The 24,094-nt window shown below is 42.5% G+C and overlaps 2 protein-coding genes across 3 annotated transcripts; both read left to right on the plus strand.

Annotated features, from left to right (window-relative positions):
• The first annotated feature begins 3,612 nt into the window (after positions 1–3,612).
• Positions 3,613–9,636, plus strand: c12h1orf210 (chromosome 12 C1orf210 homolog). 2 transcript variants are annotated; one of them, XM_059035187.1, is made up of 5 exons: positions 3,613–3,708; positions 5,929–6,040; positions 7,253–7,769; positions 8,035–8,154; positions 8,807–9,636. In XM_059035187.1, the coding sequence occupies exons 2-5, from the start codon at positions 5,942–5,944 to the stop codon at positions 9,187–9,189; spliced, it is 1,119 nt and encodes a 372-aa protein (XP_058891170.1). In that variant the 5' UTR covers positions 3,613–3,708; positions 5,929–5,941; the 3' UTR covers positions 9,190–9,636. The 2 variants fall into 2 exon arrangements, with proteins under 2 accessions (XP_058891170.1, XP_033883534.2); XM_034027643.3 differs by having other exon boundaries at positions 7,256–7,769.
• A 2,594-nt stretch (positions 9,637–12,230) lies between these two features.
• On the plus strand, positions 12,231–23,886 carry LOC117416486 (AP-1 complex subunit mu-1-like). The gene is made up of 12 exons (XM_059035189.1): positions 12,231–12,493; positions 15,119–15,275; positions 16,105–16,172; positions 16,617–16,747; positions 18,706–18,853; positions 19,268–19,394; positions 20,060–20,202; positions 20,677–20,748; positions 21,149–21,307; positions 21,986–22,111; positions 22,922–22,997; positions 23,440–23,886. Exons 1-12 carry the CDS (start codon positions 12,452–12,454, stop codon positions 23,460–23,462), a joined length of 1,272 nt encoding a protein of 423 aa, XP_058891172.1. The 5' UTR covers positions 12,231–12,451; the 3' UTR covers positions 23,463–23,886.
• Positions 23,887–24,094: the final 208 nt, after the last annotated feature.

The raw sequence follows: 24,094 nt of genomic DNA on the forward strand, positions 1-24,094 counted from the left end.
TCAACTACTGGTATGTATTGTAATAAAATCACTCAGGCTTGTTGTCTTTTTTCATTTAGTTACAGTATTCCTCAAATCAAAAAATCCATTAGGTTAGTAAAACAGATCTCTCACAGATTGATTGAACAGCAAAACTAGTCTTTGAAAGAATGAATGAACGGACAAGCAAACAAGATTTACCCCCCAATCCAGATATAAGGTGCGTGCTAGTGTTTTAACTGTGCTGCCTTTCCAACACACTCCCAACATCAACAAGCTCACAATCATGAATGGAGGGAGCCGCTGTCACCTTATTTTTGTCACATGAAAGAAGAACCTGAATGGAAATTGGAAAAAGGCGTGCTCTGCACTGTCCATACTGTATATGCTGATAGTGAGCGTTTCCATGTTTATATCCAGCTGTGATGAGAGAGGAGTGACAAGCAACAGGAAATCTGGGATGAAAACAAAATCAAATCTCATATTTCCACTGATCAGATTTACCCCAGTGGAAAAAACACCAGGGAAGGCTGGAAAAAAAACAGTAACTCAAAAAAAGAAATACAATATAGAACGGGATATCAGTTTTTCCAGTGGAAGCACCATTTACACAGGATATAACCCTACTAGTGCCAACTGGAGGCAGTCAAACTACTGTGCTCTTATTATTCTTATTATATACATATATACAGTATATATACATATATATGTATAGTAATTGTTTGGAATTATTTATTGTTGTATTGTAATTATATTTTATTGAGTACGGTCTATGTAGGTCTCTCTTTGTATTAGTGCTGTATTATGGAGATGTGCCTGGGCTGGCCCTGCCTGTGGGCACAAAGTGAACACACTAAACTAAACAAAAAATACTAAATAGTGATGATGAAACATGAATAGGTGAGTTATTGGAGCATCAGAATCTGGGAGTGCAGTATTTGGAGTATATCTAAAGAAGCATTTGTGCATTATTATTATTATTATTATTATTATTATTATTATTATTATTATTATTATTATTATTATTATTATTAACTGTGTGTGTTTGTGTGAAGCTGTCAGACATGGAGGCCTCTGGTTTGGGAGCAGATTTCCGCTGGGGAAGGTCTGTCAGTGCTAATCCAAACACTTCCTGCAGCAAACTCGACTTTTTAATTATAGCCGCACAGCTAAAATACTCATTAAAGGTGTAAAATAGCTGCAGCCTCCCTCCAGAAATATCACGAACATAACCTCGCCAGGTTTTTAAATCTGGTGTGTCAGTGAGTGAGTGTGTGTGTCTGTGTGTGTGAGAGTGAGTGATTGAGTGTGTGTGTGTGTTTGTGAGTGTATGTGTGTGTGTGTGTGTGTGAGTGTATGTGAGTGTATGTGAGTGTGTGTGTGTGTGTGTGTGTGTATGTGAGTGTGTGTGTGTGTGTGTGTGTGTGTGTGTTTGTGAGTGTATGTGTGTGTGTGTGTGAGTGTATGTGAGTGTGTGTGTGTGTGTGTATGTGAGTGGGTGTGGGTGTGGGTCTTTGAGTGAGAGAGTGTGGAGAACAGCTCCACACTCAGACAGGAGCTCCTGCCTCAGCTGGGATTGTGTTCTGACCAGAAAAAGGCTTGAGCTGGGAACACACACGGCCCCGTCAGAAACAGGAAAGGACTTGGACAGCGACCCTCAGCGGTTCTGGTTCACGTGGACTGGAGCTCGCCTCTGTGGAAATAGCTGGGGGTTAAACTCAACTCCTAATGGAGAGCTTTCCACCGGGCTACAGTTAGCTTCAATTAAACTTCCTGATAAACGAGAACACAACCTGGGCAGGCCACTTGCGCACTGCTTTTTCATCCTGGTGTCTGTAGCTTCACTCACGTAGTTTTAGCCAAAAAGATTCATATTAATTACGGGTGTGATAAAAAATAATATGTGATGGATGGGAAGGCTTTGGACTTCATTTTTATTAACATAAGTCAAGGCCTCTTCAAAGAGGCTCTCTCAAGGACGCTCTCTCTCACCTCATCTGCTTGCACAGCCCATCAGGGATTGCAAGGAGATTCCAATCCCCTGAGGCTGGTAACAGCAAGCAAGATCAAAGAGGTTTTCATCACTGCTCTTACCCGCTGGTAAAATATGACATCATACCTCTGGGCTGTTTCAAACCAACCTGGTCCTAAAAACTATTAAAAGCTGTGATAAATACATGCAGTCGTTTAACGCTGCAACACTGCATAGAATGACAACAAAAACACACATTGGTTATCTTTAAGATATCTGCTTTAAGAACAGTGGCGCCACAGTTCAGATACTCGCCTCCAAATGAAACAGCGTGAAAGACAGTCCTTTTAAAATAGACTTCCCAGCTATGCCAGTAATGACCTTGATTTCACAGTTTGTTTTTTATGAACAGATGTCAGGGACGGGCTGGAGATGTTCCCCAGTAGAACTGTTTTCTTCAAGGGTGGGAAACAGAGTGCTGCTGACTGTCACTTCGGTCTCATCTCTCGTCTCTTTCCCCGGGCCGCCTCTCTGTGAGTAACTCCTAAATCATCGGCACAGACAGAGCTGCTGAAGCCAGCACTGCCGTGGATGTGAGACAGGGAGGAAGCCACCCTATTGTTTGCAGGGTCATATCTCTCTTCCTGTTGGGCCGAACGTGGGGTTGTTTATTCAGTTAGTTTAGGCCACTCATTTGCAAAACAAACCTGCTTTTCAGCCTGGCAAGCAGCTGATAAAATACCAAGGAAAGGCTCGTGGTTTTTACATTTGTTTCAGATAGTATGGAAAAGATGGCAGGCGGTGTCTGTCCATGCAGAATATTATTTTATGATTTTGAAAATAATGAACAAACTGGGATGTAAACAAGATGATTAGGACCTGTTGTTCCACTCAGTTATATCAGTGAATGAATGGATGAGGTGGTTCAGTTACACATGACCTCAAGGCCACCCGTTGGTTTGTACAGCAGACAGCAGACAGCAGAATCACAGCTGCAGGGAATAGAGGACACAGCTCAATACCGTCCCTCAGCTGTGCTGCAGAAAGGCTTTTGTGCTTCTCTTACTTTTTAAATAATGTTAGAAATCTACTTTATAAATTACTATTGGACACAATGTGGAAGGGATAGGGATACCTCCACTAGACTTTGAAACACTGGAAAGTCAAATCCACCATAAGATGGATAGATTTTTTTTTTTTATTGACTGGCAGCCTTTTCACACACTTTGAGGATGAGAGAACTGGACCCAGTCTCTGAGCAAAGAGTAGGAGTGGGTTGACTTGTGATGTGACTCCCCTGTACTGTACATTAAAAAAACTATTGACCTGAACGTGGAATGGCACCCGTAGGGTATCTCCTATACCCTCCCTATCCCGTTTTAACATGAAACAGCATTGACTTGAATGAAGTCGCTGCTGGAATCCCTCTTCGTCCCTCTCTGTGGTTAGAATGATGTCTGGAATGGAATCAGATTTACTGCCCTTTGCTGTATTCTTCAGGGTTGTTTTAGTTTATCATCCCCTCTCTCCCAGGCTGGGATTAGATTGGGAGGGAAGCAGAGATTGTTAGCTTTGCTTCCTCACTGATGTAGTTACTCATTAACCCAACAGGTATGCCTCTGGTTTAGAATTACTCTACCTTTAACCTGGGCTCCATTTTAATATAAAATACAGCAACAACACAGCAGCTTTAAGAGAGAGAGACAACGCTGATTTAGCTTAACTAAATCACCCAAGGACCAGGGAAGTAAAACAAGGTAAACTACTTTCATATCTCCAACTAGTAACTCCGATTGGACTGTGTTTTAGTATTGGTTAGCGTGCTAAAGGAAATATGTCCATACTGTAGCCTCAGATGGTCACCATGATACATTTAAACCCGCAATGTAAATTCTGATTTCATTAGTAGATAGGGCAAGCATTTAGTTACAGTGGAAAGAGTGAAAAGTGTATACATATTTAAAGAGAATGGCAAAGCCTGCTTTGTGATAATCTGATAACTTAAGTGTATATAGAGGGCTTTGACTATACACAGTACAGTACTATTATTTATTTCTTAGCAGACGCCCTTATCCAGGGCGACTTACAATTGTTACAAGATATCACATTATACATTATTTCACATCATACAGAGATCACTTTATTTTACATACAGTTACCCATTTATACAGTTGGGTTTTTACTGGAGCAATCTAGGTAAAGTACCTTGCTCAAGGGTACAACAGCAGTGTCCCCCACTGGGGATTGAACCCACAACCCTCCGGTCCAAAGTCCAGAGCCCTAACCACTACTCCACTCTGCTGCCCTTCTAATATACTGTACTAATATACTGTATCATTTTAAATAATACAATACAAATAAAATAAATCGGTTTTCTCTTAAAATACACATTTCACTTGAAATGTATCTGACATTCAGTGCTTTTACTGAGAGTTCAAAGTGACTGTTTAACTTTGGTTTGCTTTTGTCAAGGTGGCCTGTACTGTATGTTTGGTGACTCCCCTTGTGTTTCTGACGCACTCTTTGCTGTGTCAGGCTTGTCATGCAAAGAGTGAGTCAGAAACACACTCTCAACGGGAATCCAATACCAAAAGATAGATCTCAAAATGTCTTCCAATTGAACTCAGATAAGACCGAAGTTTTGCTGTTAGGTTCTCACAAATTCCTTCAAAATAGATTTGGGCGACCGGACTTCTAATATAAAACCTGATGTGAGAAAGCCGGGGGTTCTATTTGATTCTGATTTGAGTTTTGAGGCTCATATTCGAAACATTTTTAAAGTGTCTTTTTATCATCTATGAAACATTGGTAAAATGAGACCTAGTGACTCCAGAGAACCAGGTCTCTCCTGATCCAGCCCCTAATCCCCCTCCAGTAAGCAGACTCACCCAGTCCTTATTGCACAGGATGTTTCAACACCCCTCAGAAAGGGAGCGAAGGTTACATGGGAGTTCTACACATAGCTGTTGTTTTTTTTTATTATTATTATTTGGAGTAACATAGTTTGCATGTTTAATGACTGACTCAGAGGAAAGAGGAAGTTATACTGACATTTGTTTCGAGTGACCAGAAATGTCAACATGAGTCTTCCAGTAAAGTTGGAGTGACACGTGTAAAATGATGGTTATTACGGTAGGGAATAGACAGGAAAGGCATCTGTTACAGGATGATAATGGTGCCCGTGAGCTATCTGATTATCATAATGCCTGAAGAAAACTGTGTCACTGAAGAACAATTAGAGACTTCTTCATTGGGTTAAACCAAGGCTATAGGCCATCAATCACTGGATATAGCGACCCTTTGGAAATGCTTTTCTGCAGTGTCAGACAAACTCTTCAGCCCTCCGTCCACGTTGATCGGGCTCATTTCAAGGCACTGTTATATAACAGAGCCCAACCCTTTGTTTAACTATAGGCAATGTTGGGCTCTGCACCAGTGCCTCCATAGTTACTTTTCTTAGTTACTTTAATCCCTCACAGGGTGTGAGTTGCAGGAGGTGCCAGACCGTGGTGCTGTGGGTTATGTACTAAAAGCTTACTTTCATGCAACCCGCAGAATTGTGGTGGCTCATTGAGGATGTGGGGAAACAAATTCAAGATCCTCTGATAATTATCTTGTGATCTCGACAAGTTCTCGTCCTGTGCGAAAATCTATTCTCAGTGCTAGTCTTATTATATACTACATCTGTTCAATTTATTTTCCTAAAACACTCTTGCTAAAAGTGAATTGAATCGGGCCCTTAGACATCTTAAAGGACCCCTGGAAGCGTGTGTGTTGTAATGAATCTCCTCCTAGCAGCTGATGAGTTAGTAACATTGGCATCAGCATGAGACATGACCTCTCCACTACGAGCTGGCTCTTCAGTTGAATGGTAAAACATTCCTCCTTGAATCGTGTGGTGTGCGGTTCCAGTCCAGCCCTCGCTTCTCCATTCAATTCAATGGGCTGATTCATTGCAGTGTGTTTTGTTTCCTCAGGGATCAGGGAAGCATGAGAACCGCAGGCTGTATCCTGAGTTCTGTGTTGTGCTGCTGGGGGACCATCCTTGCCGTGACACAGACTCCAAACTCCTGCATTGTCACCAATGAGGTAGGGGAGTGGGAAGAAGGACTCTATAGGGATTCTCTGATAAGAGCTACAGAAACACAGACTACAGCAAAGCACTGAGATAAGAGCTACAGAAACACAGACTACAGCAATGCACCGAGATAAGAGCTACAGAAACACAGACTACAGCAATGCACCGAGATAAGAGCTACAGAGACACAGACTACAGCAATGCACAGAGATAAGAGCTACAGAAACACAGACTACAGCAATGCGCTGAGATAAGAGCTACAGAAACACAGACTACAGCAATGCGCTGAGATAAGAGCTACAGAAACACAGACTACAGCAATGCACCGAGATAAGAACTAGAGAAACACAGACTACAGCAATGCGCTGAGAACACAGGAGCAGTAACACAAAGTATGCTAGTAGGTTGGCTGCCTAGTGCAGCAGCAAGCTTGCTTGTGTTTACTAGCATGTCAAACTGAAATAACTTTCCTCAGACAAATAACGGCTTCGTTTTGCTCCTTTTTTGAATCTCTGAAGGCAGCTATTGGTAAAGTCGGGAGGCAGCACTAGTCCCTCACCACTGTATATATGTATGCTGCAGATATATGTACTTATACTGGAATATACATATATTATTAAATTGACTCTTGAATGCAGGAGCTTATTAAAGCAAAAATATAAAGAGCACCCAGTGTGCTGCCTGCCTAGTTTGTTTGCATCGGTAGAACAGAACTCCACTCTAGGCACATCCTGTCTACGTTTGCTCTGTGTTTGTTTGTGGAGAGCCTCTTCCTGTTTCAGCTGGGATCATTGACCAGCATAGCACTTTGCAATTGGAATGGGAGCTTTGTGTAAAGATATAGAAATGCAATGTGTGTCTGTGTGTTACTTGAGATTAACCATATCCAGGACCTTTAGCTCATCTTAAAATCCTCATCTTGTACACTAACACTGAAAAAAAAAAAAAAAAATAGAAAACAAGTTTTTCAAAAAAAGACAGCTTGGGACAAGTTGGAAACCAGTTCTGGTTCTGTCAGCTTCTGTCTACTATTTAGGCTACTATCTATCTGGTACATATGTACTGCATGTTCCGTGCCTTATTGGCAGCCAATGTGTGGAACCGGTATTTCTGGGTGTGAACCGTGTGTATTTCTGCCATCTGCTGGTCAAGGTATACAACTGCGGTTATAACAGTTAAATACCCAGTTGCAAATTATTCATTAAATATATCTCTTTTAAAAGCAGACGATCAACTGCAGTGAGAAGAATCTCAAGCTAATCCCATCAACAGTTATCAAGAACACTGTGACCACCATGGATCTATCTCACAACCAGCTGAACTTCTCCAGTCCTAAAAACCAAAGGAGTCTACAGAGATTTGTGTCTTTGATTTCCCTGAACCTTTCCAGCAACTACCTCCCCCTGCTGGACAGATCGACGTTCAGCAAACTACAAAAACTGCAGATCCTGGATCTCAGCAACTGCAGCCTGAAGGAGATAAAGCCTGGGGCTTTCCAGGGCCTGTCTAACCTACAGACACTCATTCTCAGCAGGAACCACCTCAGGGGCTCCCTCCCTCTGGCTCTCCTGGATCTGAAGCTCCTAACATTGCTGGATTTGCAGAACAACAGCTTGGTCTCTGTCGACCCGCCATTCCTGGACTGGCTTGGGAAGGTGAAGGACGTGAAACTTCAAGGCAATGAGTGGAGGTGTCACTGCCCAAACAGCACCATCCAGCAGTGGATCAACCAATCCGGAGGTGGGCATTTGTTTGTTTTTAGTCTTTTGTTGTGCATGCCACACCAGTGCTAATTCAGCAACCCAAAAGCCCACCATGCTGAGACGAGACTGGTGCGTGCCACTGTTCTGCGTTATCAAAGGAAGCATTTAAACCTGTGACTGAATCTTCCAAATGGAAAGACAAGGTGCAGTGGTGTGTCCTCTCTTTCTCCGCAGTGTATAGAGAGACTGTCGTGCAAGGTGCAGTGGTGTGTCCTCTCAAGCTGACCTCTCTTTCTCCACAGTGTCTGGGTTGAAGTGCTCCTTCCCTGATGATGAGGCCTATCCGTGCAAGGAGAGTCTTTTTATGTCTCTCAGTGCTGAGTACCAAGATACTATCCACTCCACAGGATCAAACAGTACCAGTAAGTCTGTTTCCATTCCCAGCATTCAGAGCACACCAAACTAACCTCAGACTGTACCGAGGCCTTCAGTTGCCAACATACACTTTAAACAGAATACATTGTTGAGCAGTTGACGTCACAGTTAATTCGATTTCTGCAGCTTTCATCCCACGCACTGAAAGTGTTACTGATTATTCTAAAAGGGCTTGGGTGAACAGAGCAATATGAGGAGTGAGAGTCCCAGCAGTGCTGCTGTAATCGTTTGATCTCGTTGGTCTCGTCGTTGATCTTGGGTTTTCTCCTGAAGTGGCCTCTTTAAGATTGTAATTATTATTATTATTTATTTCTTAGCAGACGCCCTTATCCAGGGCAACTTACAATTGTTACAAGATATCACATTATTTTCTACATACAATTAACCATTTATACAGTTGGGTTTTTACTGGAGCAATCTAGGTAAAGTACCTTGCTCAAGGGTACAGCAGCAGTGTCCCCCACCTGGGATTGAACCCATGACCCTTCGGTCAAGAGTCCAGAGCCCTAACACTACTAATAAGACACTTCGTGATGTGCATTTCTGCAGCACAGCGAGTGGTAATTTCACAATGTGTCACTACTTCATTGATATTACTGCCAGGCCCTTTTTAAAATCTACTTCCTTTTTTTATATAAGCACCAGGCAGATCTCTCAGCAGCATGCCCAGCTGGAAGTACCTGGTGGCAGTGCTGGTGACGGCTATCGGCCTCTCCGTCCTGATCGCGCTGGCCGTGAAGTGCAAGCTCTTCAGCCGCTACCTGGCCAGCTACCGGCACACGCGGCTGTCCGACACCGATGCTTCTAGCCGGTACAGCCAGTACGACGCAGAGAGCATGTCCGGGCAGGGCGGGGCCCACGAGCCTGAGCTCGCCCCCGGCGACCTGGAGGATGACGATGGCTTCATTGAGGATAATTACATCCAGGCCAGCGAGAAGCAGCGAGCCGAGCAAGAGGCAGGGGAGCAGGAGGTGGGGGAGGAGGAGGAGGAGGAAGATGACTTCCAGTTTTCCATTGCATAAAGAGGGGGGAGGGATGGTTACTGGGCAGCTTCCAAACAGGATTTGTTTTAAGGGTGACTTAAAGCTGTCCATAGGGACTGGAGACTCTAACCATTTCCACTCTAGATTACTGAACAATCTTATGAAGAAATGAATACAGTTTGCTTTTTGTTTTTTAAACCAACAACAATATATTAAAACAAAGAAAACGCATACAAACATAAACTGGTGTTGGGTAACACTTTCCATGAAGTGTCTCTAATGACTGTGTCTTTACATAGCATTTGCTTAGTAAATACATGTGTACTTACACATCAATACAATGTTATTATGCATGGTTACAATGTACTTAATATGTATTTTTTTTTGCATGATATAAACCTAATCCTATCCCTAAACCCTAATTCTAAACCTAACCCTAACCCCACTAACCTTAACTCAAAGCTAACCCTAACCCCAAACCCTTCTCTGATACAATTGTGTAATTATATATATATATATATATATATATATATATATATATATATATATATATGCAAAAAGATTTACCCGTTAATTCCATTGTAACTCTGCATAATAACATTGTAACTGCGTGTAAGTACATATGTATTTACTAAGTAACTACGATGTCAATACACAGGAATTAGAGACATGTCATATAAAGTGTTACTGGTGGTTCTTTACCAGATTTCTTATGTTAGTGTTTCTTCACAAACACTCCATTGTGAATATTCCATTTGATCACAAGGAGCCTGATTGGTGAGCTCAATGGTATATGCTCTGATTACACCCATCGCTCCACTGACCAATACAAGCACAACTTGGATACATCTTGTGTTCATCCTGAAACTGATTATTGAACATTGGGAACTGTGGAACTGCAGGGTGACACGGGCATTGACAAAGTGTGCTTTAACACTGTGTATCTACCGGGCTGTTGTGTTGAAATCAAATAAAACAACGCGGCACGAAGCTGAGATTTCCATTTAAAGCATTTCCTGAAAAATGGGGCTTTGACAACCTGATTCTCCATCAAGTTTATTTGATGTCAAGTTATTTTGTGAGCTTATGTTAATTGCTCTCGTTTAATAAGTAGCATAACAAAACAAACCATTTCATATGGTTCAGAAATATTCATGCAGTCAAAATAAAGACAGAACATGTCGTGGAACCCACATGTGTGACATACAGATACATGGAGGAGAAACCATAAACTCCCTCGTCTGGTGGTTTAACAGAGGAGTGCTCATACTGCGAATTGTACTGTACTGCTCTGGATACAATGAGACTCAGTGCACACCTTCCACCAGCAAGTACTGTTGCATCCTGTAGCCAGACTAGCTGGAGGGCAGTCCTATATTATTAAGAATGATTAATTCGTTACATTTACATTTTTACTAAAATATGCTACCAATCGGGCTCCATATGTACCGTGTAAAGATGTAAATTCGCTGTAATTAAAACCACTGAAACAATTATTTTTTAGGGCTTTAATTATTAAATGTACAGTAAATCAATGGGAGCACAGTGTCGAATGATAAAGGCATACCAACATGACACCACTAGGGGTCGCTCTTAAACCTTTTCACAATTTAGATGTAACTGAAGTATATTCTTTTGTTCACAAATAAACAACCTGTGAACAATAATTTGTCTTGTGATTTATTCTATTTTTTGTAGCTTATAATAAACTTTCTGCCATATAAATACTGTACAATTTCTTGATCACTGTATTATTATTATTATTATTATTATTATTATTATTATTATTATTACAAATCTTAAGTACATGACTAGACTTGAGTGAGATGTTCTCAACACCAGCGTGCATGTGGAACAAAGCGGTTCGCGATTGTACAAAACAGACCATCACGAACCCATTACTCCATTACTGGGATGGAGTTCTGCACAGGACCGGGTCGCTGGTGCTGATCATGCTGATTTATCGTTCAGAGTGACGAGCGAACAAACGGCTGCTTGGGTTTGTGTGGATCGCTCTTCTCCACAGAGTTAAAGCAGCGATCATCACAAACCCAAGCAGCTGTTTCTTCACTCTGAACGGTAAATCAGCCCGATCGACCCCAGCCACCCTCCCCTGAGCGTCGGCCCCTGCTTTCTGTGAAGAGCTCCGTGTGAATACTCAGTTTGTGCAGCACTATACCAACGTTATGTATTTCTTTTACTTGATCACCCCCAGTGTATCACACACACACACACACACACACCGGCAACCCAGCGTGGTGCCACATCACGGTATCAGATACCGCTGCTACTATTGCTGTAATGCTGGTGGCGTGTGATGGTTCTGTCTTAGTCATTTCAGGGTGACACTGCGAACTGCCCCCCTCTCCATCGGCTTCACAATAGTTTAACAGTAAATAGCTCTAAATACAATAGTAATCGTTTTTTTTAGATCAACGCAAACACAAAGCCCTGTGAAAGCACGTTTACAGAAAAATGAAACAAAAAATCTATATGCGTGGAAATAACCAGAGTGACTGAAAAGACAATAAATCCTAATGCAGGGGCGGCCACAGCTGGCTCTTCCGCGCCTGCTCTTTGTTCCAGCCGTGTTGTAAATGGTTTAATTGAACCAATTAAATAAGCCTCCATCCAAACACCGATGTAGTTGATTAAATCCATTTACTTGTTAAACCTGGAGTGGAATGGGCCTCCAGGCCCCTGTCCTAATGCTTACGATTGTAAGTCGTAAATAATAATAATAATAATAATAATAATAATAATAATAATAATAATAATAATAATAACTTGTCTATTACGACCATTTGGAACCCACGGGTGAGCGCATTCCACCACGCCCAGTGTTTTTGGTTAGTTCAATAACTCAGTCGCCCCCCCCCCCCCCCCCCCCAAGTTTTTCCAAGTTATTATAGATACTGCGCATTTTTACTGGACAACGCAATTTAAAAAACAAAAAGTAAATTGTAATCTATTATTATTATTATTATTATTATTATTATTATTTATCTTGCGCTATTTTTTTTATTTGTGTTTATTTCTACAGCAGCTCGCTAAACACAAACAGACAGAATATGTGCCTGAACAGCCTGCGGGTACATATCGCTCAACAGAAGCTCACGGTCACTCCTTTATGCTAATACGGGCTGTTTGACAAGTTTGTGACGCTAGGAGACCCGGAAGAACGAGTCTGCATTTAATTGAAACTAAAACTGGAAAACAAAGAAAATCGGTAGAAAAGAGAGAAAAGTGTTGAGGTCATCGGGTTTGTATTATTCTAGCAGATCATCCATCCGCATCCAGCATGTCTGCGTCGGCGGTTTTTGTGCTGGATATCAAGGGGAAGGTAAGCCGTGCAGAAACTTTGTAGCGTTTGTCTTGGGGTTGGCATGCATACCTGACACCACACCGCCATCGGGGTCCGTCAAGAAGCGAGCAAAGCAACAGGTGACAACTGGAATAGTAAAAATGGGCCACGAAAATCAGCTGTCGTGTCTGCAAGGCGTTTGTGTTCATAGACTAAAAGAAAAAAGAGGCGCGTGCAAATCTGTTACATTATTCGGTAATAAATCCATTTGCTGACAACGTCACCAAGGTTAAAGGCAGACAAACACCTGTAATTGGTTGTTAGAGTTCTTATTTTGAGTTTTATATTGATATCAACTTCGGTCAAAAGTACACTAGGAGTTAGTCATTAACACATTATTATTATTATTATTATTATTATTATTATTGTGTAACTATATGTTAGACAATAATAATGTTATGTATTATGTAATTATGTTATGTAATGTAACTATCACTATTTAATCATATCCTGATGTAACTTTCACTATTATCTGCTGTATTATTGAATTGTGGTTTGTCACACTTGAGAATTATTGTATTTCTTGTTCTTATTGTATGACTTATATTGTAACACTTGAATGTATTTGTATTTGCTTGCGATTGTAAGTCGCCCTGGATAAGGGCGTCTGCTAAGAAATAAATAATAATAATAATTATTATTATTATTATTATTATTATTATTATTATTATTATTATTATTATCAACATGCATTGCTAAAGTAAAAGCAGTTCTTCTGTATTTCTTTTTTGTTTCCGTTTGGTCACAGAAAGATACTTCCTTTTTTCCATTGTAGGGATCACAGTGTTTCAATAAAACAAAAACTACATTTGAATGAACAATAAACAAAGTCAATATTTTACAAGTGGGCTTAACCTGCTTCGTGTTCATCTTGTTACTTTACCCAGTAGCACTTCAGTGACTGCTCGTGGCTTTAATAATGACATACAACCCCAGCTACCTGCTTTTTGTTGAGTTTGCTTTGTTATGTAGCAGGTTTGTATTGTTTTGCTCGGTGCAGTTGGAGGTGTAGTGCAGCTATGGTTGATAAGGCATTTCTTTACCCTTGTTAGCGTCAGTACTGTTCTCAATGATACAGCATCTACTCTACTGACACTACAGCACAGCACCGGGGAAAGACAACACAATACTGGATAAGGTTTCCTTGGATAGGATTCTCATGGGAGGAAGTGTAGCTTAGTAACAAGCAGGTAGCTAAATAACTAATCAAGCTCCAACACCTACACACATTGTAAGCAGTCCTACACACAGAACCAAAGATATTCAGTTCTAACAAAAATATAATGGAATGTATTGACATGAAGAAATACGTGTCTAATTATTTTAAATGATTTAGCCTCCTAGTTAGAATAAAACATCTCTGCCTCCATGCAATAAGACACCTGGCTTGGAGAGACGTTTTTGTTCAGAATGTTTTCTTGTTTTATACTTCATGTAACTCTGTCGCCTGCCTTTCAATTCATGGTGCTCTGAAGGACTGAATTGTAGGTTCTGATACTTCTGGACAATGTTACTGAAGTAGCCGTTAGCCATTGTAAAGTATAGCTGCTGTATGGCTGCGCCATGAACTTTGATTTAATTCAGGCCCCAGTGTTATAATGCAGTGCAGATTTCCTCCAGCGGAAAGGATGTCTACAGCTGGTTTAGCAGCTTTCATGTGAAATGCCCTCAGGGTGTTTTCTAATCCCTGGTACAGTATCCTAATGCCTGCTGTCATTGTGAGCACAATGAATGAATGCATGGCTGTATCTCTTCATGGAAAGCCCCAGGCAGCCCTCACAGTGCCTGTATTGTGTCTTCAGACGCATGAATGGAGGTCCCGCTTATCAGGTCACCTGCCTACCCAGGTAACGAACCTGAGCAGTCAGGAAGACGTAATACTACGGGACCCCATGCATATGACCGGGCAGTGTTGTGTGATACACTGCTGTTACAGATTGTGCCCCCTGCTGGTGGGATGAGGTGAGGTTAAAAGCTCTAAAACCACAAACACACTTGCGGTGTACAGGGTCGCCGGCTCACGCCCAGCATCCACCCCAGATGCATATAGTTTATTCATCAGTTTATAAATAGGCTAGTATACTGTATATTACAAACTGAAAAACATTTCTTAATGTTGTTAGTAAGCTTGGTGCTGTTACTGTTGATATATGATTAGGGCTTGTAGTTTTCGGGTTTTATTTTTGATCACGTGATGTCCCTTTAAACATATTTTGAGCCGATTCGCTTTGTTAATCAGACTAATTACCAAAGGAAGTTGTTTCTTTTTACCCTCATATCTTGATTGAGTTCACAAGCGACATGCATTGATCTCACCTGATTCTATCTGAACCTGCATTTTGTTCCGGCTCCAATCTTCGAATTCAGTTTATTAATTTCCACTGCATTAGCTTCTAGTGGTGCATCGCTAATTTAAACAATCTGGTATTCAGTTAAGGCTTAACAACTATTAATTAAGGTTTAAAGGGAGGGAGAGAGATGGAAAATAAAAAACGAAAACTAGAAGCCCTAGAGATGATGTATCTGTGTCTGTCTGTCTGTCTGGCTATCCCGAGTGATTGATGGTCAGTGGCATGCATTGAACCCTCTGTCTGTCTGTCCCAGGTGCTGATCTCTCGGAATTACAAGGGGGATATCGACATGAATGAAATCGATCACTTCATGCCCATTCTGATGCAGAAGGAGGAGGAAGTTGATGTGTCTCCATTTGTGGCCCACGGGGCAGTGCACTTCCTGTGGATCAAGCACAGTAACCTGTACTGTATCCTTTCACAGAGAGGCTCCCGCACAGGCACTTACATGGTCATTTCATACTGTTCATCTAAAAAAAAAAAGTGTTTTATATATACACTCAAATGCTTTTGTGTCATTTTAATCAGACTGAGCAAAAATGTTTACAATAAACAAGTTGACTTTATCTGGAATTCACCTAACCCTAACCCTAGGCCTATACCTAACTCTAAACCCAACCCAAACTCTAACCCTGACCTGAACCCTAATAGGCAAACCCCTACTCTAACCCTAATCCTAACCCTAACCTGAACCCTAATAGGCAAACCCCAACTCTAACCCCAACCCCAACCCCAACTCTAACTCCAACTCTAACCCCAACTCTAACCCTAACCGTTACCACAACCCCAACCTTAACCTGAACCCTAATAGACAAACCCCAACTCTAACCCCAACCCCAACTCTAACCCCAACTCTAACCCCAACTCTAACCCTAACTGTTACCACAACCCCAACCTTAACCTGAACCCTAATAGGCAAACCCCTACTCTAACCCTAATCCTAACCCTAACCTGAACCCTAATAGGCAAACCCGAACTCTAACCCTAACACTAACCCTAACCTGAACCCTAATAGGCAAACCCCAACTCTATCCCCAACCCCAATCCCAACTCTAACCCCTACCTAAACAAACCCTATCACTAATGTGTAGAACCCCAATCCTAAGCCTGATACAACAAGCATACTTTATATTTGCAACATGTAAATACTGCACAGCAGCTACCTGCAGTAAATCTTCTAATATTGTGAATTCTCATCAGCATTGTGTGGTCGATTCTTTCCTTACTGTTGATACACAGTGGTAGCAATGACTAAGAACAATGCTAACGCTGCCTTGGTCTTCGCCTTTCTCTATAAAATAGTGGAGGTAAGTGTCTAATGAAGCATCCTGTCAACACCTCACAAACCGTTTGAGATACTGACCTTCACAATGGACACCATTGCCAGCTTGACCTCTGACCTGCTATAACTACCATATTGCAGACAGGTGACTTTGTGTTCCGTTCTGTTCCTTGGTTTTGAATCTCTAGCTAACAACCAAAACAAGTTGAAACCGGCTTACAGCCTGACTGAGAAACTGTTAAGAGGCTGTGGGGTATCATTTCAAAGTGTTACAATACCTCTGGTCTTCATCGGAGGTATAGAGGTATAGCACCTATATGATTGATATTCGTTTTTTTACCCTTTCCTTTGCAATCCTTCTGAATGACTCCAAGTTGTGTTGTGTCTGCTCCACCTGCACCCTCAGCAACCCCAGTCCCGTCGGTTCAGCAGTTATGTATTTAATGATGCCTGTGAAATCTGTTTCTAGGTTTTTAAAGAGTATTTCAAAGAGCTGGAAGAGGAGAGTATCCGGGATAACTTCGTAACCGTATACGAGCTCATGGATGAGGTGATGGATTTCGGATTTCCTCAAACAACAGACAGCCAGATCCTGCAGGAGTAAGTGTGCCTCCCATTATCAGGACACCTGGTGCAGGACTGTAACATTACATATACTGTAGCACATAGTGTAGGGCTCCCTGGTACAGACTTACCTTGGAGGTTTTGCACACAAATGTTACACTTTACAATATATTCCCCATGCTTTTACTATGCAAGAAGAATCGGGACCCAACAGGATACTCATCAATCACTAGAAATACTTAATGACAAACAGACTGGTGACGCTGTTTCAGTTTGTACAGATAGCATGGTAGAAGGAGTCTGGCAGACTGGTGATGCTGTTTCAGTTTCTACAGATAGCATGGTAGAAGGAGTCAGGCAGACTGGTGATGCTGTTTCAGTTTGTACAGATAGCATGGTAGAAGGAGCCAGGCAGACTGGTGATGCTGTTTCAGTTTGTACAGATAGCATGGTAGAAGGAGCCAGGCAGACTGGTGATGCTGTTTCAGTTTGTACAGATAGCATGGTAGAAGGAGCCAGGCAGACTGGTGATGCTGTTTCAGTTTGTACAGATAGCATGGTAGAAGGAGCCAGGCAGACTGGTGATGCTGTTTCAGTTTGTACAGATAGCATGGTAGAAGGAGCCAGGCAGACTGGTGATGCTGTTTCAGTTTCTACAGATAGCATGGTGGAAGGAGCCAGGCAGACTGGTGATGCTGTTTCAGTTTCTACAGATAGCATGGTGGTGTTGTTTCAGTTTGTACAGATAGTTTTCCTTTTTTTACAGTAGAGAATGTTGTTGTTTTTTTTATGCAGTTGGTTTCATCTCCAGGGTCTTTTACGACGTGGACTCATACATTTTTTTTTGTTAATAAATCTGAGTAAAGTTAAGAACCCGTCCCTCTGTGCTGGCACTCCACTGCAGAGCCCTATGAGTGCCTCCCTGTTCTCAATTGTGATTCAAATGAGCAGCACCCGCGTGGGTTATTCAGATGCTAATGCGCTTGTGTTCCTCTCATGTTCCACATGCGCGCACGCTGCTGCTCGTTTAACAGCGCAGGGGATCATTAAACAAAAAAGCAGCAGATTGGGTTGATTTTATTACTGAAGCAAGGTCACCTGGCCAGGGCTGGGAATGGGATATCAGAATTACATTAAGAACAATTAGATTTCAAGAGCTTTCTTCGTGCATCAAAGGGCTTCAAAGGGCAAATGAATTTCCGAAGACAGTGCGTGATGATTGCCGGTGGGCGAAAGTGGCTGATTACTCTCTCTTTATCCACCCATCTTACTCTAGTGAGCAATTTGCAGCTATTTTTTTTCTTTTTGTAAAAGCAAAATTTAGAAAGCTACAAAGGTTAATTTGAAGGACTCTTGAAGAATTCTTACTAGTTTTGTAACACAAATAATGCAAACTTCATCTCAGAGTACACAGCTAAGCAGACATGCATACAGAACAGGAGGGCGTATATATCTTCTTTCAGTTGCAGCAGCAGTTTGCACTTTGCATTTGTTTTTTGATGTTATCCAATGCTTATTTAAGAGCACTCATTAAGTTCCCTGACCCGTTTTTAAAAAGCTCTGAGATGGCTTGCAATTTTGAGAGAAGCTCATGTAACAGAAGCTAATACAGTGTGGCATTTATTTCCAAAGCAAACCATATCAGACAAGTGCTGTTGTGTACACAGCACTTACTGTAAGCAGCTGGGACACAGTTTGTGCCCCATGCTGGAGATCTTATTACACTGGTCACTGTGAGAACCTCTGGAGTGGGCTCCTGCAAGGCAAAGTTCTGTACAGTAAGGCCAACATGGTTGCTGGGCAAACGTAGCTTTGGAGACTGACTGCACCCTGCAGACCCAAACCACCTTCCCGGAATGTATGGATCCCTTCAGGCATTGGTCAGGACTCTACTCAAATCATTCTAGCTTATTCTTTCCAAGCATGTTTGTTAGCACTTCTTGCAGTCCACAGTCTGCACACAGCTCTCATAGTAGATCACTGTCCCTCTGCAGGTACATCACACAACGGGGGCACAAGCTGGAGGTGGGTGCCCCCCGGCCCCCAGCAACTGTAACCAACGCCGTCTCCTGGAGATCGGAGGGGATCAAATACCGGAAGAACGAAGTGTTTATGGACGTTATTGAGTCAGTCAATTTACTGGTAAGAGGAACACACAGAGCAGATGCAGCAGGAACGTGGGTTGAGATAGGCACATACACTAAACCGACTCCTCAAGTCCTCTTCGGAGGGTAGTTTGTGCTGAATTCATCCGATGAGTGCAGCACTGAATGATTTCCCAGGCTCTTCAACCCATTTCCTGGAATTCATAAGACTAGGAAATGAGACAGAACTTCCTAGAAGTACAGGAGCTCCTTCCAAAAACACTGAGAAACTCCTGTAAACACATGCATGTACTGTACTGTGTGGCTTAGGCACTGTGATATGTACTGTTTATATTACTAGCAGTATGATCTGAGGACTGCCATTATATATATATATATATGTATGTGTAAGTAGAGCTTGTGTCCAGTGGGAGCTCTCTGTGACCCGGGGCTCTGTGTCCCTCCCTCTCAGGTGAGTGCGAGTGGCAGCGTGCTGCGCAGTGAGATCGTGGGCAGTGTCAAGATGAAGGTGGTCCTGTCAGGAATGCCAGAGCTGCGGCTGGGACTCAATGACAAGCTCCTCTTTCAGAACACCGGCAGTGAGTCGCACACACAGCATTACCGGGGTGCTCCCAGGGGCTTCACACGACTGCTTTACTGTAAACTGCTCACTTCAGAAAGAGAAGGGTCATACCATAGTAAAGGAACAGCACAGTCTGATAAATCACAGTGAAAGCACGGTGAAGCATAGGGTAGCATTATCAATCCCAGAGAGGCATGGGAGAGCATATTTAAAAAAAAAACATTGTAAACTATTATTATACTATTACTCTGATATTATTGTTATATTAGGGAAAGGACAGACCATTGCAGGAGGGCAGGGCACAAGATCACCTCCTCAATAAACCTCCGGGCATTCTCTTACCCTGGTGCTGTATCCCTGTACATTCACCGCTGTCGTTGCTGGTGTCGTTTGAATGGTTCTGTGCAGAAGGAGAGTCACAGGTCTCCCTGCTGGGATGAAGGGGTACCACGCAGGGTCTCTGATCTCCAAAAGCAGAGCGTCCAGCTCAGGCAGCTCTTGGGAACATCAAGCCCTGGAGCTGCTTTGAATCTGGGTGGGAAATGTCACAGAGAAGGTGTTTCTTTTGAAGCAGGAGAAAGTGTATGCACAGAGCGTTTTAACCTATCAAGTGGTAGTGGCTGCGGGTAGTATGGGGTCAGAGGGTTAATGCACAGAAGCTCTGGTTTTGTTTTCACACAGGGGATAAGGGTAAGGCTGTGGAGCTGGAGGATGTGAAGTTCCACCAGTGTGTGCGGCTGTCCCGCTTTGAGAACGACCGCACCATCTCCTTCATCCCCCCCGACGGAGACTGTGAGCTGATGTCCTATCGACTCAACACGCATGTGAGTGCAGGCCACAGCTGCTGGGCCAGGGGGCAGTGCCAGTACCTACTGAACACAAACTCACTACCGTGCTTTTTGATTATATTATAGATTATACGCCAGCACAACCTTTACAGCCAATCAGATCTCTCTGTTACTGTAGGATATGTCAGGATGCACTACAGCGTTTGATTTTTTGTTGTGTATGAAATCACTACGGCAACTGTGCAGACCACCGCAGAAGAAATCTAAGTAGAAAGCAAAAAACATGTTTCTGTAAAGTAAAGGCGTATACTAGCAATGATTTGTTTTTAAGTGCAGTAAACTCGGCAGGTTTCGTGATTTATTCAAATTCGGAACCTTTACCTTTGCCTCCTCGTGTACTACACCTAAATACAAGTATATCTAAGAACAAAACCAATTACCTGTGTGCAACGACTTGCCTGTCACCGACAGTATGAAGAAGATAAAGAAAATGATCCCTCCTGATTTCAGGTGAAACCTCTGATCTGGATTGAATCTGTCATTGAGAAATATTCCCACAGCCGAGTGGAGATCATGGTCAAGGTAAATATTCCCACAGCCGAGTGGAGAGCATGGTCAAGGTAAATATTCCCACAGCCGAGTGGAGGTCATGGTCAAGGTCAAGTTTGATTTGTTCGTTTGTATGAATTCGGGGCGAGTCAAGTGTTCCTGGGTGGTTCAGCAAACAATCATGGAGACCGAAGACCCCAATGTTTGTCCACATCGCTTGGCTAAGAGAAGGTAGTTTTTCAGTATGTCACAGTATATTGGTTCCATTACAGCATTATAACAATGAATATAAGTTTAGGAAGATAAGTCACACAGTAATACAGTACAGTGATGAGATTGTATCATGCATCCATGTTATTAAAGCAGTCTACCCCTCTGGAGCCATCCCTGTAGAAACTCCCCCTCCCTCCCATAACCCCTTGTACTCCTCAAGGCCAGGGGTCAGTTCAAGCAGAGATCGACGGCAAACAACGTGGAGATCACGGTTCCTGTGCCGAGCGACGCCGACTCTCCGAAATTCAAGGCATGCACCGGCAGCGCCAAATGGGTGCCGGAGAAGAACGCGGTCATCTGGACCATTAAATCATTTCCTGTGAGTACCGAGCCCTCCTCTCTCCTGTCCAGCCATGCCTCGCGGACGTATGAGATACATCAGTAAGAAATAACCCCATGGGAAAAAATGGGCCGTTTCTTACATCAGCCAGGGGGGCGTGTTAATGGTTACACTCTGGTGTACCAGCTGTACAAAGAGATCCATTGAAGCGGCAGGTAGTTTTAACCCTTTCATGCATGGCAACCTCATACAGGGACAGGTACAAAAAGAAAACCTCTTTTGTAGTCTTTGTATCGGGACGTATGAAAGACACACATGCATGATGAACTCATATGAGCCAGATGCCATTTTTTCCCCATATAAAGGAATGAAAAAATATATTTATTAAAAATATATTTATTATGTGTCCAAAGAGACTGAAACCGAAAGCGAATTTAAACGAGAGGGAAACGCATTCACAAAGATCACCATGATATTTCAGTGGTCAGGATGTGGTGCTGTGGTTCTCTTTGCTTTTTATACGACACAGTGTGCATTTGGCTGTTGTTTTTTGCTTGCTTCTTCTCTTTTATTCTTTGGACTGAAGCCCTTATATTTTACAATAAGGACTTTAGACCTGCCTGTAAACGCCTGTCTCAAAGAGCCTGTAAATGTTTTGCATTTATGGCTTGGTGTCATACAGCAGCAATAGAAATGAAACTTGGTTTGTCCCTACAGGGGGGTAAGGAGTACCTGATGCGGGCACACTTCGGTCTGCCCAGCGTGGACAGTGAAGAACTGGAGAGGAAGCCACCGATCACGGTCAAATTTGAGATTCCCTACTTCACTGTATCAGGGATTCAGGTCAGGAGGCGATCTCACTGTAACCGGATCAGCATACAGGGATGGGAATAAGACTCCCACTGCATAGCAGTGTCACCCATTCCAGGTTTTACTACAAGCTTGATTAGCCCCAGTGTGTATAGGTTATAGTGTATAGCGAAGCCAGGATTGGATGGGACAGTCTTATTTCTATCTCTGGTGTACACTGCCATCCTGATACAAAAACATCATATTAATTTGAAATGATTGTAGCAGTACTGTGAAGTTATGGATGTACAAAATCTTTTTTGATATGTTATTTAGCCCCCCTATTTTACAGTGGTAGTGATACACAGCAAGTAGGGTTAGTACTACTGAGGTCCACACAAATAGTGTGATCCTTTCAGAAATGTCCTAAAACCCCATAACACTGCAGGTAACAGGACGCACGTGCACAAACAGTGTTGCGATCCCGACTCCATCTGTGAGATGCAAACAGCCGGGACATCCAAACAAAAAGGGGTTGTTGAAAGTTTAAACCCTCTTTAGAAATCTTCTATTCATCCAAAAGGTAACATTCCTAACATGACTACTGCAGTACTGCAACCAATTCATATTGTCCGTCTCTGTTGCAGTGATATAGTGTGGTTATCTAACCTGGGCTCAGGGTACGGTGCTGGCTGTGGTGTTGCTGTAGTAATCTGAATGGATGTGGAAGCATACGATTAGAAACTGGGATCTGTTAGTGTCCCGGGGGGGCATATTGAAATATTGCAACACTGTCTCATAACAGGTACAGGTGGCAACCCTAGCTGCTAATCCTGTTTTTATTTTCTCTTCCTGCTTCCTCAGGTTCGCTACCTGAAGATCATTGAGAAGAGTGGATACCATGCCCTGCCCTGGGTCAGGTACATCACCCAGAGTGGAGGTAAGCGAGCCCGCTATTAAAAGATTACTAATGGACAGGAAAACGGGCGGGACTGGTGCCCCAACTCTGCTCTTAGACAGAACATGATTTACCCAGTGATCTCAAAACTTTACAAGAAACAACTGAGATGCGCTTAGGAGCCCTTTATTCCATCACCATCCACAGTGATACAGATGCAAGGGGTTTTTATGGGTTATTACAGAGGTGGCCAACCCTGGTCCTGGAGCCACGGTCCTGCAGGTTTTCTGGGTATCTTTAAAGACATGGAACAATTTTTAGTGTTGACCAAGGATGAAAATAATTGGTTCAATTAAGTAATTGAGAACTCTGGTGGAACGAAAACCAGACGATCCTGCAGCTCTCCAGGACCAGGGCTGCCCCCCCTGGTGTATGATAATTAATTTAGACAAGAGTTATAAAACACTTGCATTTTCATTTGCAGATTACCAGCTTCGGACAAACTAAACTGTGCATTGAAGATGAATTTCACACCATCTTTACTGTGCAGACGAAGACCAAACAATGGGAAATCAAACCGGACAATACAGACAATCCTTTTATGAAAGACGGCTTGTTTATTATTGAAAATGTGAAGTGTAGTGTAACTATGCGTAATAACATTGTAACGATGTTTCAGTACACATGTATTTACTAAGTAACTACTATGTAAATGCACAGTAATTAGAGACACAGTGGAAAGTGTTACAGAAATAACATGGACAATAACTGAGTGGGAACATTACAAAACATCCCAGCAGTTTAAATATGTGACCCGGATTGCGCTTTGATTCTACTTGGATCTGTACCGTCTCGGCTTGTTTTATTTCTTCTCACTTTGTATCTCTTATTTGGAGAGTGGGGTGTTTTCATTAAACTTCTTCTGATCAGACTGCTCTAGTGTATATGCCTAGTTTAGCTTCCTCCCAGCGGACCTGCTGCTGCGTTGCTGCTGTGAGCCTGTGTCAGTCGTGGTTCATCCTCGTTGGCCCAGTCTAATAAGACATGGCTCACGAGGGAAGTCATACACTCTACAAAGCTAAAGATTACTGAAGCTTTCTGTTTTAAAAAATAAAGACTAGCTAATGTCAAAATGAGAG

This window comes from Acipenser ruthenus, chromosome 12, assembly GCF_902713425.1.
Source record: "Acipenser ruthenus chromosome 12, fAciRut3.2 maternal haplotype, whole genome shotgun sequence".
Classification (NCBI taxonomy): domain Eukaryota; kingdom Metazoa; phylum Chordata; class Actinopteri; order Acipenseriformes; family Acipenseridae; genus Acipenser; species Acipenser ruthenus.

Bases quoted from the DNA above. Each gene is read 5' to 3' on its own strand.
- c12h1orf210 (XM_059035187.1), top strand. From the start codon at position 5,942: ATGAGAACCGCAGGCTGTATCCTGAGTTCTGTGTTGTGCTGCTGGGGG. The intron at 6,041-7,252 runs GTAGGGGAGTGG...CTCTTTTAAAAG, and splicing joins CCTGCATTGTCACCAATGAG to CAGACGATCAACTGCAGTGA. The intron at 7,770-8,034 runs GTGGGCATTTGT...CTTTCTCCACAG, and splicing joins GTGGATCAACCAATCCGGAG to TGTCTGGGTTGAAGTGCTCC.
- LOC117416486 (XM_059035189.1), top strand. From the start codon at position 12,452: ATGTCTGCGTCGGCGGTTTTTGTGCTGGATATCAAGGGGAAG. The intron at 12,494-15,118 runs GTAAGCCGTGCA...TGTCTGTCCCAG, and splicing joins TGCTGGATATCAAGGGGAAG to GTGCTGATCTCTCGGAATTA. The intron at 18,854-19,267 runs GTAAGAGGAACA...CCTCCCTCTCAG, and splicing joins TTGAGTCAGTCAATTTACTG to GTGAGTGCGAGTGGCAGCGT.